Source organism: Anopheles cruzii, chromosome 3 (assembly GCF_943734635.1).
Source record: "Anopheles cruzii chromosome 3, idAnoCruzAS_RS32_06, whole genome shotgun sequence".
NCBI lineage: Eukaryota > Metazoa > Arthropoda > Insecta > Diptera > Culicidae > Anopheles > Anopheles cruzii.
Genome location: NC_069145.1, coordinates 18,053,291 through 18,065,639, shown reverse-complemented (window position 1 = coordinate 18,065,639; position 12,349 = coordinate 18,053,291). Strand labels below are relative to the sequence as shown.

General features: G+C 49.2%; 5 protein-coding genes across 5 annotated transcripts; 2 read left to right on the top strand and 3 right to left on the bottom strand.

Moving 5' to 3' along the window:
* The first annotated feature begins 209 nt into the window (after positions 1 to 209).
* On the top strand, positions 210 to 681 carry LOC128269973 (ADP-ribose glycohydrolase OARD1-like). The gene has a single exon (XM_053007376.1). It carries the CDS (start codon positions 210 to 212, stop codon positions 621 to 623), a length of 414 nt encoding a protein of 137 aa, XP_052863336.1. The 3' UTR covers positions 624 to 681.
* Positions 682 to 776: 95 nt separating this feature from the next.
* On the bottom strand, positions 777 to 5,024 carry LOC128272267 (protein HBS1). Its single transcript, XM_053010041.1, has 6 exons — positions 4,861 to 5,024; positions 4,585 to 4,793; positions 4,286 to 4,517; positions 2,006 to 2,607; positions 1,545 to 1,950; positions 777 to 1,468 (listed from the first exon to the last, which is right to left on the bottom strand). The coding sequence occupies exons 1-6, from the start codon at positions 4,898 to 4,900 to the stop codon at positions 837 to 839; spliced, it is 2,121 nt and encodes a 706-aa protein (XP_052866001.1). The 5' UTR covers positions 4,901 to 5,024; the 3' UTR covers positions 777 to 836.
* Positions 5,025 to 5,190: 166 nt separating this feature from the next.
* LOC128273543 (peptidyl-prolyl cis-trans isomerase NIMA-interacting 4) lies at positions 5,191 to 5,716 on the top strand. The gene is made up of 2 exons (XM_053011534.1): positions 5,191 to 5,322; positions 5,391 to 5,716. The coding sequence occupies exons 1-2, from the start codon at positions 5,226 to 5,228 to the stop codon at positions 5,705 to 5,707; spliced, it is 414 nt and encodes a 137-aa protein (XP_052867494.1). The 5' UTR covers positions 5,191 to 5,225; the 3' UTR covers positions 5,708 to 5,716.
* Positions 5,717 to 5,792: 76 nt separating this feature from the next.
* LOC128269972 (protein-cysteine N-palmitoyltransferase Rasp) lies at positions 5,793 to 7,648 on the bottom strand. The gene is made up of 3 exons (XM_053007375.1): positions 7,551 to 7,648; positions 7,230 to 7,405; positions 5,793 to 7,168 (listed from the first exon to the last, which is right to left on the bottom strand). The coding sequence occupies exons 2-3, from the start codon at positions 7,324 to 7,326 to the stop codon at positions 5,793 to 5,795; spliced, it is 1,473 nt and encodes a 490-aa protein (XP_052863335.1). The 5' UTR covers positions 7,327 to 7,405; positions 7,551 to 7,648.
* Positions 7,649 to 10,514: 2,866 nt separating this feature from the next.
* LOC128274140 (insulinoma-associated protein 1) lies at positions 10,515 to 12,095 on the bottom strand. Its single transcript, XM_053012247.1, has one exon. It carries the CDS (start codon positions 12,093 to 12,095, stop codon positions 10,515 to 10,517), a length of 1,581 nt encoding a protein of 526 aa, XP_052868207.1.
* Between the last annotated feature and the right edge of the window lie 254 nt (positions 12,096 to 12,349).

Here is a 12,349-nt window from a genome sequence, read left to right as displayed (position 1 = left end):
AACCAAATATGGCAAGACAAATTGTAATTCTAACTTAAGCGCTTACAAATTGTGAAATTGTTGGATTTCGCGAACATGTTAATGGTTGCGTATCTTTTTCCGCATTAGGAGTTGTGTAAATACACCTTAGCGGCGCGAACAGCTGTTTGCCGCCATCTCCATGTTTTGCCGGCATTCGTTTGCTTCGCTAGTCAATCCACAGGAGTTCCATGACCCTTGTTAACCAGATTCGTGTGGCGGCCGATCTTAAGATGGGAGGAGGAATTGCAGTGAAGTTCAAGCAAGTTTTCGGCAGGGTGGACGAGCTGAAGGCCCAAAATGTCGGCGTTGGTGGTGTGGCCGTGCTGCGCGACTCAGCGGCAGACGCTCAGCAGCAGCGCTACGTTTACTACCTCATCACGAAGAACACATCCTACCAGAAGCCAACGTACGACGATCTCCGGAAGTCGCTGCAAGCGATGAAGCAGCATATGACCGCAAACGGTGTCGGCAAACTGGCCCTTCCCCGCATTGGCTGTGGTATCGATGGCCTAGAGTGGGACAAAGTGAAGGAGATGTTGAACAACGTGTTCGGAGAAGGTGGAACGTACGAGCTTGTTGTTTACAATTTCGTTCCAAAGTAACCGCGCTGGGGCCTTTAGAACCGGAATCAGTGCTTGTGTCCGCTTGTGTTCCTTTAATGAGTACAAATTTCGAATAGTTTGCCGTCAATAAATCGAGAAAGAATTCCTTCACATTTGCAGCTTAGTTTTGTTTTATTGCTACACCATTTCCACGGCCCCACGGGTCAACAAACATCATAATATCGAAAATCCGAAACACCAGATTTGGCGACTCTACTTAACGATATCGGTAACAAGGCCGGCTGCAATGGTAACCCCACCGACTCGTAGCATGATGCGACCCAGATCCTTGAAATCGGCATACCGTTCCATGCCGATCGGACGCTGGAACTCGATTTCGACCAGTGCACAGGAGTTGTTACCCAGGCAGCGTGGATTCTTCTTGATGACCTCTCCGGTGCCCTTGTGCAGTTGTGCTCTCAGTTTGCGCACCGTGGCCGGTTCGATGAGGGATTGGTGGTGCACCAGCACCGGGTAGCCCATCGTTATTGGAACCTTCACGTTGAACACGACGATGCGTGCCTTAATGCGGGTAGCGAGGGGCACGGGATGATAGATGTCAGACAAAATATACCCAACGGTAATGTTGCTAACGTCGATATTGGCCAAAGTGAGTGAAACTTGATCACCGGCAAAGGCCATCGGGTGCGGTAGCTCATCGATTGTGATGCTCTTGACGATCGCTTGTTCTTTGCTGGGCCACACAATCACCTTGTCGTTCGCGCACACGACACCGGACTCGATGCGCCCCGAAAGACAAAATCCTGACCCGGTGCCTTTAAAGATGTCGGCCACCGACATGCGAAAGGGTTTGTCTATTGCACGATCCGGCGTTTTGAACAAATCTTTGAAAAAGAGATTACGTACATCACAATCTTAACTCCAACTTAACGCCAGGAAAAGCCAGAAGCCGTCACTTACCGATCACTTTCAACAAAGTTGGTCCCTTATACCACTGGGTCAGTGTGGGATCGGTTGGATCCTTGACAAGATTTTCGCCCGTGAGTCCGGAGCACGGAATGTACGTTACATCGGACTCGCGAAAACCGGCCTGTTTGAGGAAAACTTTCAACTTGCTCACGATCTCGTCGAACCGTTCCTTGGACCAACCGACGGTGTCCAGCTTGTTGATGACCACACCGAGCTGGTTGACGCCGAGCGAACGCACCAGAAGGGCGTGCTCTCGTGTCTGGCCTCCCTGCTCAAAGCCGGTCTCAAACTCTCCGCGTGTCGCATCGACCACGAGCAGTGCCACGTCCGCCTGGTTCGCGCCCGATATCATGTTCGGGATGAAGTCCTTGTGTCCTGGTGCGTCCAGGAGCGTAATCTGGGAATGATTCGGTTAGGGAGCGCGATAAAGCTTAATGTCACTTTCTGCTTACCTCTTTCGTTGGCGTCTCAAATCGGGTGCTGCCGACGTCCATCGTGATGCCGCGTTCTCGCTCTTCACCCGTCTCGTCCAGGACCCAGGCGTACATGAAGCTCTGTTTGCCGAGTTTTTTGCTTTCTTGCTCGTGCTTGTGCATCACGCGTTGCGGTACATTGCCCGTGTCGTACAGCAAGTGTCCCATCAGCGTGCTCTTGCCCGCGTCCACGTGTCCGATCACGACCATGTGGATGTGTTCCTTACGCGTTCCACGCTCCTTTTCGAACAGATCTTTCGCGTTGCGCACTGGCTGTTCCTTCGGGGTCGATTTAAGCGATTGATTCAAAAGATGATGCTGTTTGCCATCCTCAGTCATCGGTTCGGGTGTGTTTCGACCGGACACATTCGGCGACTGGACCCGCTGCGGGCTGTTGATCTCGAAGCCGAGCGTTTTCTTCGCCACCGGCGTGATGACGACCGTCGCCTGCGGGAGAGCGGCATCGTGAGGGCGGAAGGATTGCTGCGAATCCACCGTTGGTGTCGTAATAGTGATGGGCACGGCGCCCTGCGTCGCCTGTAGCTTCTTTCCCGATCGTTCCAACAAGAGTTCACTGATTCCTGAAAAGGGTTCGGTTGTATTTTGTTTACAAAACCGGCAAACAAAACTATTTGAGAATGTGATGCAAAATACTACTTCAAGCGCACGTTCCACCGTTTTCGAATGCCTGCGTACGATGGAGAAACAGATTCTTCCTGCCTAGTCTACAATTTTATTTAAAAGCCTTATGAGTAGATAAGTTAAAGTCAAAGTTAAAATGGTTATTGAAGCCACGACCAGATACCTTACAACTAAACCCTTTCGTAAGATTTCTCCTCTGCGTCGAATGTATCACTGCGATCATTTCACGTCATTTGTGTCTGCAATTTTGCTAGCGCGACGTGACCTTTTTAAAGTGCCCCAAGACAACATCATCCGGCGAAGGGACGTTAAATCGGAACGCCGCCACTGTTTTGTTGGGAGGAAATTTATGTTCCACCTCCGTGGGAAGCTTTCGTTTTCGATAACGAATAGAAAGCACCGCGCCCAGGGCCGAAGCGTACGGGACGCAATGCTGGGAGAGATCCTTCTGCAACACTGAACTAGCATCGATCGTACAGAACTCGTCAATGATTGGTTTGATCGGTTCTTTCAGGTCGCAATCGATGAATCCGTACTGGATGGATTCGGTTCGTTCGCTCCCCTTCGGTCGCCCTTGCGGCACAATGTCGGATTTGTTTTTAATGAGCGCCGACTTTAAATCCAATATCCAAGCTTTTTGCGTGAGCGGTTGCAGCGGAAGTGGATTCGGGCTAGAATTTGCCACCTGAGCGAAGGCGGCGCCTGCCGGACGTGGTGGCGTAGCAAAGGTTAATGGAATTTTAAACAATGGCCTCGGACCGTCCCCACCAGGCAACTGTGCAGAACCGCTCGACTGTAGGTGATGCTTTGCTAGATCGGAGAGATTGGAAAACGTCTTGTTCGGCGAGCCACTTTGTTCGGTTCCAATGGAGAGAGAGGAAAAGTTTCCCAACGGATTGGGATCACTACTTTGATTGACCACTTGTGTACGATCGTTACAGGCACTGCTGTCGTGGACGGCTGCAGGCGCTAAAGATGGTTGTTGTTCCTGCTGGAGGCGCAGTTTAACCAAATCACTCAAATTGCTGCCACCGGTAAATTGTACCTTGGGCAAGGCGAATCTGGGCATACCGGTGCCAGGCGTTTCGATCGGTGTAGCTGAAAGTTTGGCGTCAACTTTAAAATCTTACCTTCCGTAAGCAATCCAATCACAAGGCCCATCCGGAATCGGGATCGATCGATGAATACCGGGAAAAGAAAATTCAAATGAACGTTTGTCAGTAAAATAAAACTATCAGTCTTGCCAACGGCAATCGGAGATGTGCAACTTTGGAAACTCTGCTCTTTATATACTCTCGGCGTGGGTCGCACTATGGGCGATCGTCGTGCTGATAAAGCGACCAACTAGAGACACTACAGTGAGCTAATGGAAATTAAAATTTTCTTACTAGGGTTTTACTTTTTTTCAATATTTAAATAATTTAAAAATGTAAAATAAAGATAAAGATGATGAGCTCAAAAGCAGATGAGCTCAAAAGCATGTTCCACACGGTGTGCCAGTGTGGTGTCATATTTCACAACATTCTCCGGATCGCCGACCGATTGTGTACCATATTGTGTAATTTGCACACACGACGCACAATTAGTGTGTGTAAGTGACAACACTAGAGGTCCTACCTTTTTCCAACGGTTCGCCCTGCAGTTTGATGCCGGATCCGCTTGCCGACGGTGGAGTTTTGTTGCTGTTCAGTATCTCGTCCAACGCTTTGGGACAGTCGTACCCGTGCTTCATGATCGCTTCCACCATCTGCCGGTCGCCGACTGTTTCTCCGACAATGTCGCGAATTTCATCCATACACGACAGCAAACGTGCGCGCTCATCATCACTCAGTTCGGGGAGTTGATAACACTACGATACGATGTGAATTTACGATAAAAATGGTGCCATTCATTCACGTACGGATCTTCCAACGTACCTCGGAATCGCGTCTCTTGTGTGCGCCAGCATCGCGCTTATCCTCGGCCAGCTCATCTTCCTCCTCGATGTCGCGGTTGTTGGCCAAGAACTCAGACATGCTCTGCTGACCTTTGGCACGATCGTATATCCATTGCTGGGCGTCGGTGGGCGAGATACATTCGTCCTCAACCGACTGCCCGTACCGGTAGTCGTCGTCGTCATCGTATTCTTTGAAAGAGTGGACAAGAACTGTGCTTTAAAATCTCGTTATCTTCCGGTTGCTGATTGCGGTTACCATCGTAGACGGCGTTCCGTACGTTGCGGTGACGCGACATGCTTTCGCTATTCGACTGTGATTTTCGATCAACAAATAGCTAGGAACATTAACACAAGACCCTTGAGTATGTAAAACGTATTGCACTACTGTAAATAATGTTCCATTTTACTGTCGAACACGGAATGAAGTCGCGGACTATTTGTTTTCAAAGCCACACTCTCCACTACATTGAAATTGATGAGTTGTCAAAAGAAACGAACAACAAAAGAAAAAAACGCAAACGTCAAACAGAACCAACGATCCTGAAGAGGGCGCTCCGTGAGGTTAATGACAAAATCGGTCCGTACCGGCAAACAGGATCAACAATTGTTTTCAAAACAATAATGCCTCCGAAAAAGGATGCAAAAGGTGGCGGAAAAGCAGCTCCAGCTAAGGGAGCTGCGGGTGGCAAGAAAGGCGGCGGGGGCGGTGGTGAAGAAGGTAGTGTCCTGCCATCGGAGCACGTTGATGCGACTACTAACCGGGAGTGCGAATTTTCTTCACCCTAGGTGCGGCGAAGGAGAAAAAGGGTGGAAGCGCTGTGAAGGTCCGACACATCCTGTGCGAGAAGCAGGGCAAAATACTGGAGGCTCTGGAAAAGCTAAAGGAAGGCCAAGCGTTCAATGTGGTCGCGACCAACTACAGCGAAGATAAGGCACGCCAAGGAGGGGATCTCGGCTGGCAGATACGTGGGGCCATGGTAGGCCCGTTCCAGGATGCGGCATTTGCGTTACCAATCTCTACCACCAACGCTCCCAAGTACACCGATCCTCCTATCAAGACCAAGTTCGGATACCACATTTTAATGGTTGAAGGCAAGAAGTAGCTGCGCTAATAAATACGATCTGTGTTTTCAGTTTTATGACGTTTCGGATGTATATTTGCAAATTAATCGTGTGCGCTCATTAGAATTAGTTAGCTCTCGCTCGTTTCGTTTGGATACACTTCACCAGCTGGCCAGTTTGGTAGAAGCAGTAGGACGCCGCGTAAAGGCCCAGGTAATTTTTAATACCTTCGGTATACGTTCGCCGGAGGTAGATGAAGCCCACGTGTTCGGAGGCGAAGAAGAAAAAGTTCGACAACACCGAAGGAATGAACACGTGCGTGCCGATGATGGCCCGCCAGCGACCGTTGGCAGGCGTGCAATGGTTCACCAAGCGTTCGAGCATAATGCAGACCCAGTTGATCAGCGACCAAATGAGAATAAACAGAAACACACCGTGCCACACGTAGATGAAGGCGAAGGTCGCCAAGCTGGCCACGACTTTCTGCAGCAACGGCGAAGTTTTCGTGCAAAGCTGTGTGTAAATGTACTTGAAGAGAAACTCGTACAGACTGCGGTCAAAGTACTTCCACATGTCCGAGTACTGATTGACCCGCGCAATGCATATCGGCTTGTCGGGCATGTCAATCCCGTCGAAGCGTCCGAACGCAATGCCCATACCGTAGAAAACGATGTACTTGATGTAGAAAAACTGGCCCATGAGAAAACCGAGCCCGTACAGTGCCCACAGGTTAACGGTTTCCAACAGAGCCAGATCCTGCTGAATGAGGTTCACGTACAGGAAGTGCTGGCCGGCCAGCATTACACCGGCCCAAAATGTGGCCATTGCCAACCGTGCTGCTAGCGTCAAAAGACGCTCGAGACACTGCGATCGTGGACTGCGAAGGTAAGCACATTGATGAACGGTCTTAAAGCGTCCATAAATGATGGCTGGTCCCATTAGTACGAGCGGAAAGTAGAGCAGGTAGCCCAACAGATCAATCAACCCGTAGTGTGGATCGTCCGATGAGGATCGCTGTGCGGTTTCTTTATCGAAACAAAAACTGGCACACTTTACGACATTCCACGAAACGATCAAATTAAGCTCGAGCAGTTGATCGTTATCGATGTTGAGGTGTACGTTAAGTTTGTCATAGAAATACCAAACTTTGAAGTAGTTAATGATGGCGATCCAGAAGAACGTTTTCAGCCACACCGTTCGCTTGTAAGCCGTCCGTGGGTTCCCGTAGTAAAAGGAGAAAGCTTGCACCAGCAGAACCAGCAGGACTGGCATATTGTATATGCAATAAACTACGGCCAGCCCGAACATCGCGAAAACGGTAGACATTTGTCTAACTCGGCACATCCGGGTAATCTCCATCAAGGCCACATGCAGCAGAAAAAATATTCCATGTCGGTGGATGAAGGTGAGAAAATTTTCCCACTCCCAGTCGAAATCGTCACGCCGTCGAGGGTTGAATACTGACCAGCCTTCTTCAAGGCTGTCGTAGTTGGTTAGGTTCTCTACGGAATACAGGAATCGTTCTACAGTACGGGGCCATCAGCATATGTAACGCAATCTCACCATTGCTTAGCTCGTAGTTCTTGTAGAAAGCGTACATAAGGCACGCGATGTAAAGTACTCCACAAATGATCAATTCGGTGGAAGGTTTGCCTGCCATGGTGTAAAAAGCCTCATAAGCCTGTGTATTGTGCTATGCATAAAATGGTTCGGCATTCATTCGATCATCGGCCAGTTAACTGTAATTTTAAAAGAAAACAATTTAAGACGATGGCAACCCTTCTTACGTTGCTGCTACCACCACCAGCATACAAGATTGTAAACAACGGCGGCGATCACAGCACACCGGTTTTTTCTTGTTGATTTTTTAACCATTTAACCTACCATTACCACATTTCAATGGTTCAAATACTAGCCAAATGAGGGTCGGTCACATGTTCACTCTTTTTCCCGCTATCGTACAGCGATAAGGTGTTATTAAGAGCAAATCAGCAGGAACAAACGAATGCGTGTGACAACGAAAACGAAACTGTGAAGCAGCAAAACAAAACCGGTGGCCAGTTTAAGGTTCCGGTAGTTGAGTACTCCAAGCGGTTGGAGGGATGTCTTACTCGCAGCACATTGCTGTGTCGCTTTTTGCATGCGTGTCGACAAACGGCGATTTGAATTTAATTTGATCAAAATACGAGTTCGCCATTAGTTTTTTCTCGGATTATACGTAACGTAACAAAGACACGAGCAGTATCGATTTTTATGTGGTTTTTTATTGTACTCTCTGTAAATCTTTCGATTTTTTTTAGATTTTCAAACAGTTGCATACTTAAAATAATGTTGAATAAGAAATCAATTACTTATAGATGTAGTGGTTCTTAAATGAAAGCCTCAGCGTCTGTTACAATTTTTACGATAAATGCTTATTTTCTGATCTACTTAAATAAAGTGTACTATTTCACCATCAAGAGGGCATGCAAGAAACGCAGAGTACTGAAGATAATTCAAAAGATGTGTTGTTAAAGTAAGGTTGTAGTTGCTGTGTACCGATAGTGGGTTTCCTTACGACTCCTTATTTATCTAATATCACAATCTTTGTTTTGTAGAATGATTTCATGGCCCACTGGCGTCGTTCTATGTACGTTCTCGAGAAGTCCTATTTTGTTAAAAAACGACCTAACGTGATATAGTTTCGTTTCGTTTCGTTTTTTGGTATATTTTTAAAAAAGTTATAAGCTCCTAACAACTTTCTACAACAAGATTAAGATTAAGCGATTGTTGTCCTTGTATACCCTCTACTAGTACGTTGTGGCGTGATTGTTCCATGTTCTTATTGTTACTTTTAGGCAACTGATTGACTTTAGGTCAGAGCGATGTTCTTCCGCAAAGGGTCATTAAATTATTTCTGTACAATTTTTAGCCCAAGATTTTTGGTAATAAATAATGAAAGATGATAAGTAAACAAATAAATAGGTGAGTAAATAAATAAAAAGATGGATTGGGGGTCAGATATATAGACAAACATATAAATAAATAGATGAATAAATAGATAAATAAATAAATAAATAAATAGATAACTGAATAAATAGGTAAATAAATAAATAAATAAATAGATGACTGAATAAATAGGCCAAACTTACATACTTTTCACAATGAGAAAACATCTAAATAAATATATAATTGATAGCTTAAATAATTCAACTTTACGTATTAAATTTGTTTTTAAAATGTAAGGTTCACTAAGATGCTTACAGTACACTTATGTAAATAAAATTTTTCTTTGGTTTAGCGGACTAGTTGATTTACTCGTTGACTAGCATAAGCTTTTCTTGGTAAAATAAGTGAGAGATCGTACGAAAGCTGTGAAATGCTTAGTTGCTAAAATAAACACGACTAGACTCTGTATGTACACCACCAAAACTTCCAAGCCGGACCGCGTCGGACTAGAATGAGTGAAACTAAACAAATGAACTGACTAGACGTGACACAACATAGACATTGGTGTATGGACTAGAATGGAATGTTTCAACTAAAAGTAGGACTAGTTTGCACGAAAAAGCATGGCACTTAACTAGCTTAACACGCTTGTTACACGCAAGATTGCAAAAGCTACTCCCGAACCTGTTGTTGCCGTGTGCTGCCATTTAATGCCTCTGGAGGCAAATGGCACCAAAAAAGCGCTGGTAGCGAAAGAAAAGTATAGTCTAGGTTCTTATACCGTAGGGAATGATCTGTACAAAACGCAACGGGCAGCCGTTGCTCGATCGCCACTCGTTTGCTCACCGACTGTGCCCCCTGCCTGGGCAGGGAACACTTGTTTGTACAGTGCCGGAGACCGAGCCGAGGCCAAATGAAATCTCATCGATAGTCTTTCTCTCTGTGCAATATCTCAACAGCATCTTCGCAAAGCTTTCGGGAATGGCGGAAATGGAATGATGAATGTTAACGGCGGGATGGTACGAGGTGAGGGATGCTTTGGGTAATGATGAATATGGATGATGGAATATGAGGTTGAGAGTGATCTTTGGTCGCAACAAATCACACACACACACGCGGAGTAACGCAAGGTTTGTTGTAAATCTCGCAGCTACACACAAACTTAACCTAACTTAAGTAGAAATGACTAGATGGTTACTCATCTTTGGGGGCGCCCAATGGTTTCGGAGTTTTAGAAATCCGAAACCGTCGAATGTACAAGAAGTATGACCGGAGGACGGAAGTTCCTGATTTTGTTTTGCGTTAATTTAGCGTAAAAATGTGACCAATACTAGTGACACCGCGGGAAGGGGTACGCAAAATGGTTACAGAACAACACAAAAATCAAATGAGAAGGTAGAAGATATGGCACGAACTAGAAACACGGGGAAAGTGAAACTTCCGTCAAACGAATGCAAAAAAAAACAACCGGAAATGGAACTTAAACCCTACGACTAGAGAGCACTACGCCCGCGGAAGCTAAGCTTCGTCGTCCTGCTCCAACACACACACTCCTACGGCTATAGGCTTAACACTAGGCGTACTTGTTTGCGGTTCCGGTTCGGAACACCAAGCACTTAGTTAGTTCTTTGGTATGGCGCTGTAGAATCGGGTTCTTCGAGAAAAAGTAATGTACAGTCTGTGTTAATGGTACTACGTCTAAAGTGTGGCAAAGTGTGGCGTCCCTTTGCCGAGGGAACATCGCTCTGACCGTCGGTGCGCTTCACCGGTCACTGTTTGGTGTTCAGATACATAGCTAAGGCCCCGTGAACTACTGTGGGCTTCAAAATCGGTGTCGCACGCATCGGAACGGCGTAATGAAAACACTTAAATCTGGAGTACTGAAACCTACTGACTACGGGGAGGCAGGGGCAGGGCTACTTACACCACCAGGGCCGTAGTATGGCGGATGACGGAGGGACCGTTGCGGAGGCGCGCGAGAGCCGCCGCGGCCAGGTTCTCCTCCTCGGTGAACCGGTCACAGTAAGCCGACCGGTACTGGCGCTCCATTTCGTCTTCGTCGTCGGGCTCGTCGCCCCGGTAGTCCTCGTTGATGACGAGCGTCCGCTCTTCGCAATCACTGTCGTCCGGGTCATCCTCGTGTTCCGGTACCTCACTGCCGCGTCCCGAGGAGGACACCACCGAGGGCGCCCGTGGCTGCTGGACGAACGTTACGGTCGGTTCGCCCAGGAACTCCGCTGAGGCCGCGGAGGCCACCATTCTGAAAACGGACAGTGGTGGTGGGCCTTCCGAATCCGGCACGGTGTCCCCGGCCGTCACAGCAGCGCTCGATGCCACGGGACAGGCAGTGTAAACGTGGCTGTCGTTGCCGGAACGGGCCGACTGACTCGAGTGGTTCGAGTCTTCGCTACGGTACGGTGTGACGGCTGGCGCAGAATTCACGGTTCCCTTGGATCCCTTGGAACCCTTCGACGACGACGTCTTGTTGGGGGCTTTGTTGTGGGTTTGCTGGTGCTTCTTGAGGTAGGCGGCTCGTTTGAAGGTTTTATCGCACAGCTTGCAGCGGAACTTGCTGGCCCCACCGTCCGAGTCCGATTGGTGGCCCTCGCTGCGCTCGACTGGACCGGCGGCAACGGTGGTGGCCGCACCGCCCTTCTTCGCTCCGGCCTGATCGCGCGGCTTGTGCCAGCGGCGGTGCGAAGCCAGATTGGCGGGACAGTTGAACCGTTTGCCACACTCGGGGCACCGGTACTCGAGCAATACGATGCAGGAACAGCGGTGCTGGGCCAACCCGAACGCATCCTCGAACTCGAGCCGACACAGCTTGCAGTTGTACGCCCCGATCACGTTCGCGATGGCCGCCAACTCGGCCCGCACCTCGTCCGACACCTCGACCAGATTGAACTGCGGATCGATGTCACCGGACTCGCGCGGTGCATCCCCACTCATGGCCTCCTCCAGCGAGATGATGATCGTGCCGGACACGGGCGACGAGTTTTCCTCGTCGAACTTCAGCTTCCGGATGGCCTTGGCACGCCGCTCCTTCGAGGTGGCCGTACTGGCAGCGACCGGCGGAGGATTCTTCGTGCTCCGGGGTGGCACACCCCCGCCTGCCTTGGCACTCGCCTTCGCCGGCGGTGTCGTTGGGTCCTGCTTTACCTGCTGTTCCACATCCGGTTCGCTCGCCGGATCATCCTTCGGTCGCTTCGGTTGCGGTTCGTCGGTACGCGCGAAGTTCAGCAGGTTGTCCTCGCGGTATCGCTTCTTCAGCGGGGACGGTGTGGCCGGAGGCGTTATCGGTCCGAGTGCCGCGGTCGGCCGCACGGTCAAGTCCAGCGGACTCTCCCCACCGGGCGCCGTCACGGGACTGCTCACGGCGTCGGCTACGACCGGATACTGGAGCTTGTACGGTGGCGGCAGGTTGGCCACCGTCGTCAGGAGACCGTGGACGGTGGGCGCCAGGACGCGGGCCTGCGGTGGTGGTGGGGCGATCGTCGCCATCCTCGCATGTCCCCCCGAAACCGGGGCCCTATCAATCTGTCAACTGCACCGAACACGGGAATCACGGAACTCGTACAACACAGACACAAACCGCGAAATCTTTGCAGGACTCACGCCACCAGCTCTCGGCACATTCGGTTGGTGTACTATTTACAAAGTCTGCGGTAACCTGCGGGGCCCTCTAGTCGTCGATCGAGTGTGTTTCCTACTACTGCTGCGTGAGTGGTAACGTGGTTTGACCTCGGCCGTGGCCC

Bases quoted from the DNA above. Each gene is read 5' to 3' on its own strand.
- LOC128269973 (XM_053007376.1), top strand. From the start codon at position 210: ATGACCCTTGTTAACCAGATTCGTGTGGCGGCCGATCTTAAGATGGGA.
- LOC128272267 (XM_053010041.1), bottom strand. From the start codon at position 4,900: ATGTCGCGTCACCGCAACGTACGGAACGCCGTCTACGATG. The intron at 2,608-4,285 runs GTAGGACCTCTA...AACCCTTTTCAG, and splicing joins GGGCGAACCGTTGGAAAAAG to GAATCAGTGAACTCTTGTTG. The intron at 1,951-2,005 runs GTAAGCAGAAAG...AATCATTCCCAG, and splicing joins TTGAGACGCCAACGAAAGAG to ATTACGCTCCTGGACGCACC.
- LOC128273543 (XM_053011534.1), top strand. From the start codon at position 5,226: ATGCCTCCGAAAAAGGATGCAAAAGGTGGCGGAAAAGCAGCTCCAGCT. The intron at 5,323-5,390 runs GTAGTGTCCTGC...TCTTCACCCTAG, and splicing joins CGGGGGCGGTGGTGAAGAAG to GTGCGGCGAAGGAGAAAAAG.
- LOC128269972 (XM_053007375.1), bottom strand. From the start codon at position 7,326: ATGGCAGGCAAACCTTCCACCGAATTGATCATTTGTGGAGTACTTTAC. The intron at 7,169-7,229 runs GTGAGATTGCGT...TGTATTCCGTAG, and splicing joins GAACTACGAGCTAAGCAATG to AGAACCTAACCAACTACGAC.
- LOC128274140 (XM_053012247.1), bottom strand. From the start codon at position 12,095: ATGGCGACGATCGCCCCACCACCACCGCAGGCCCGCGTCCTGGCGCCC.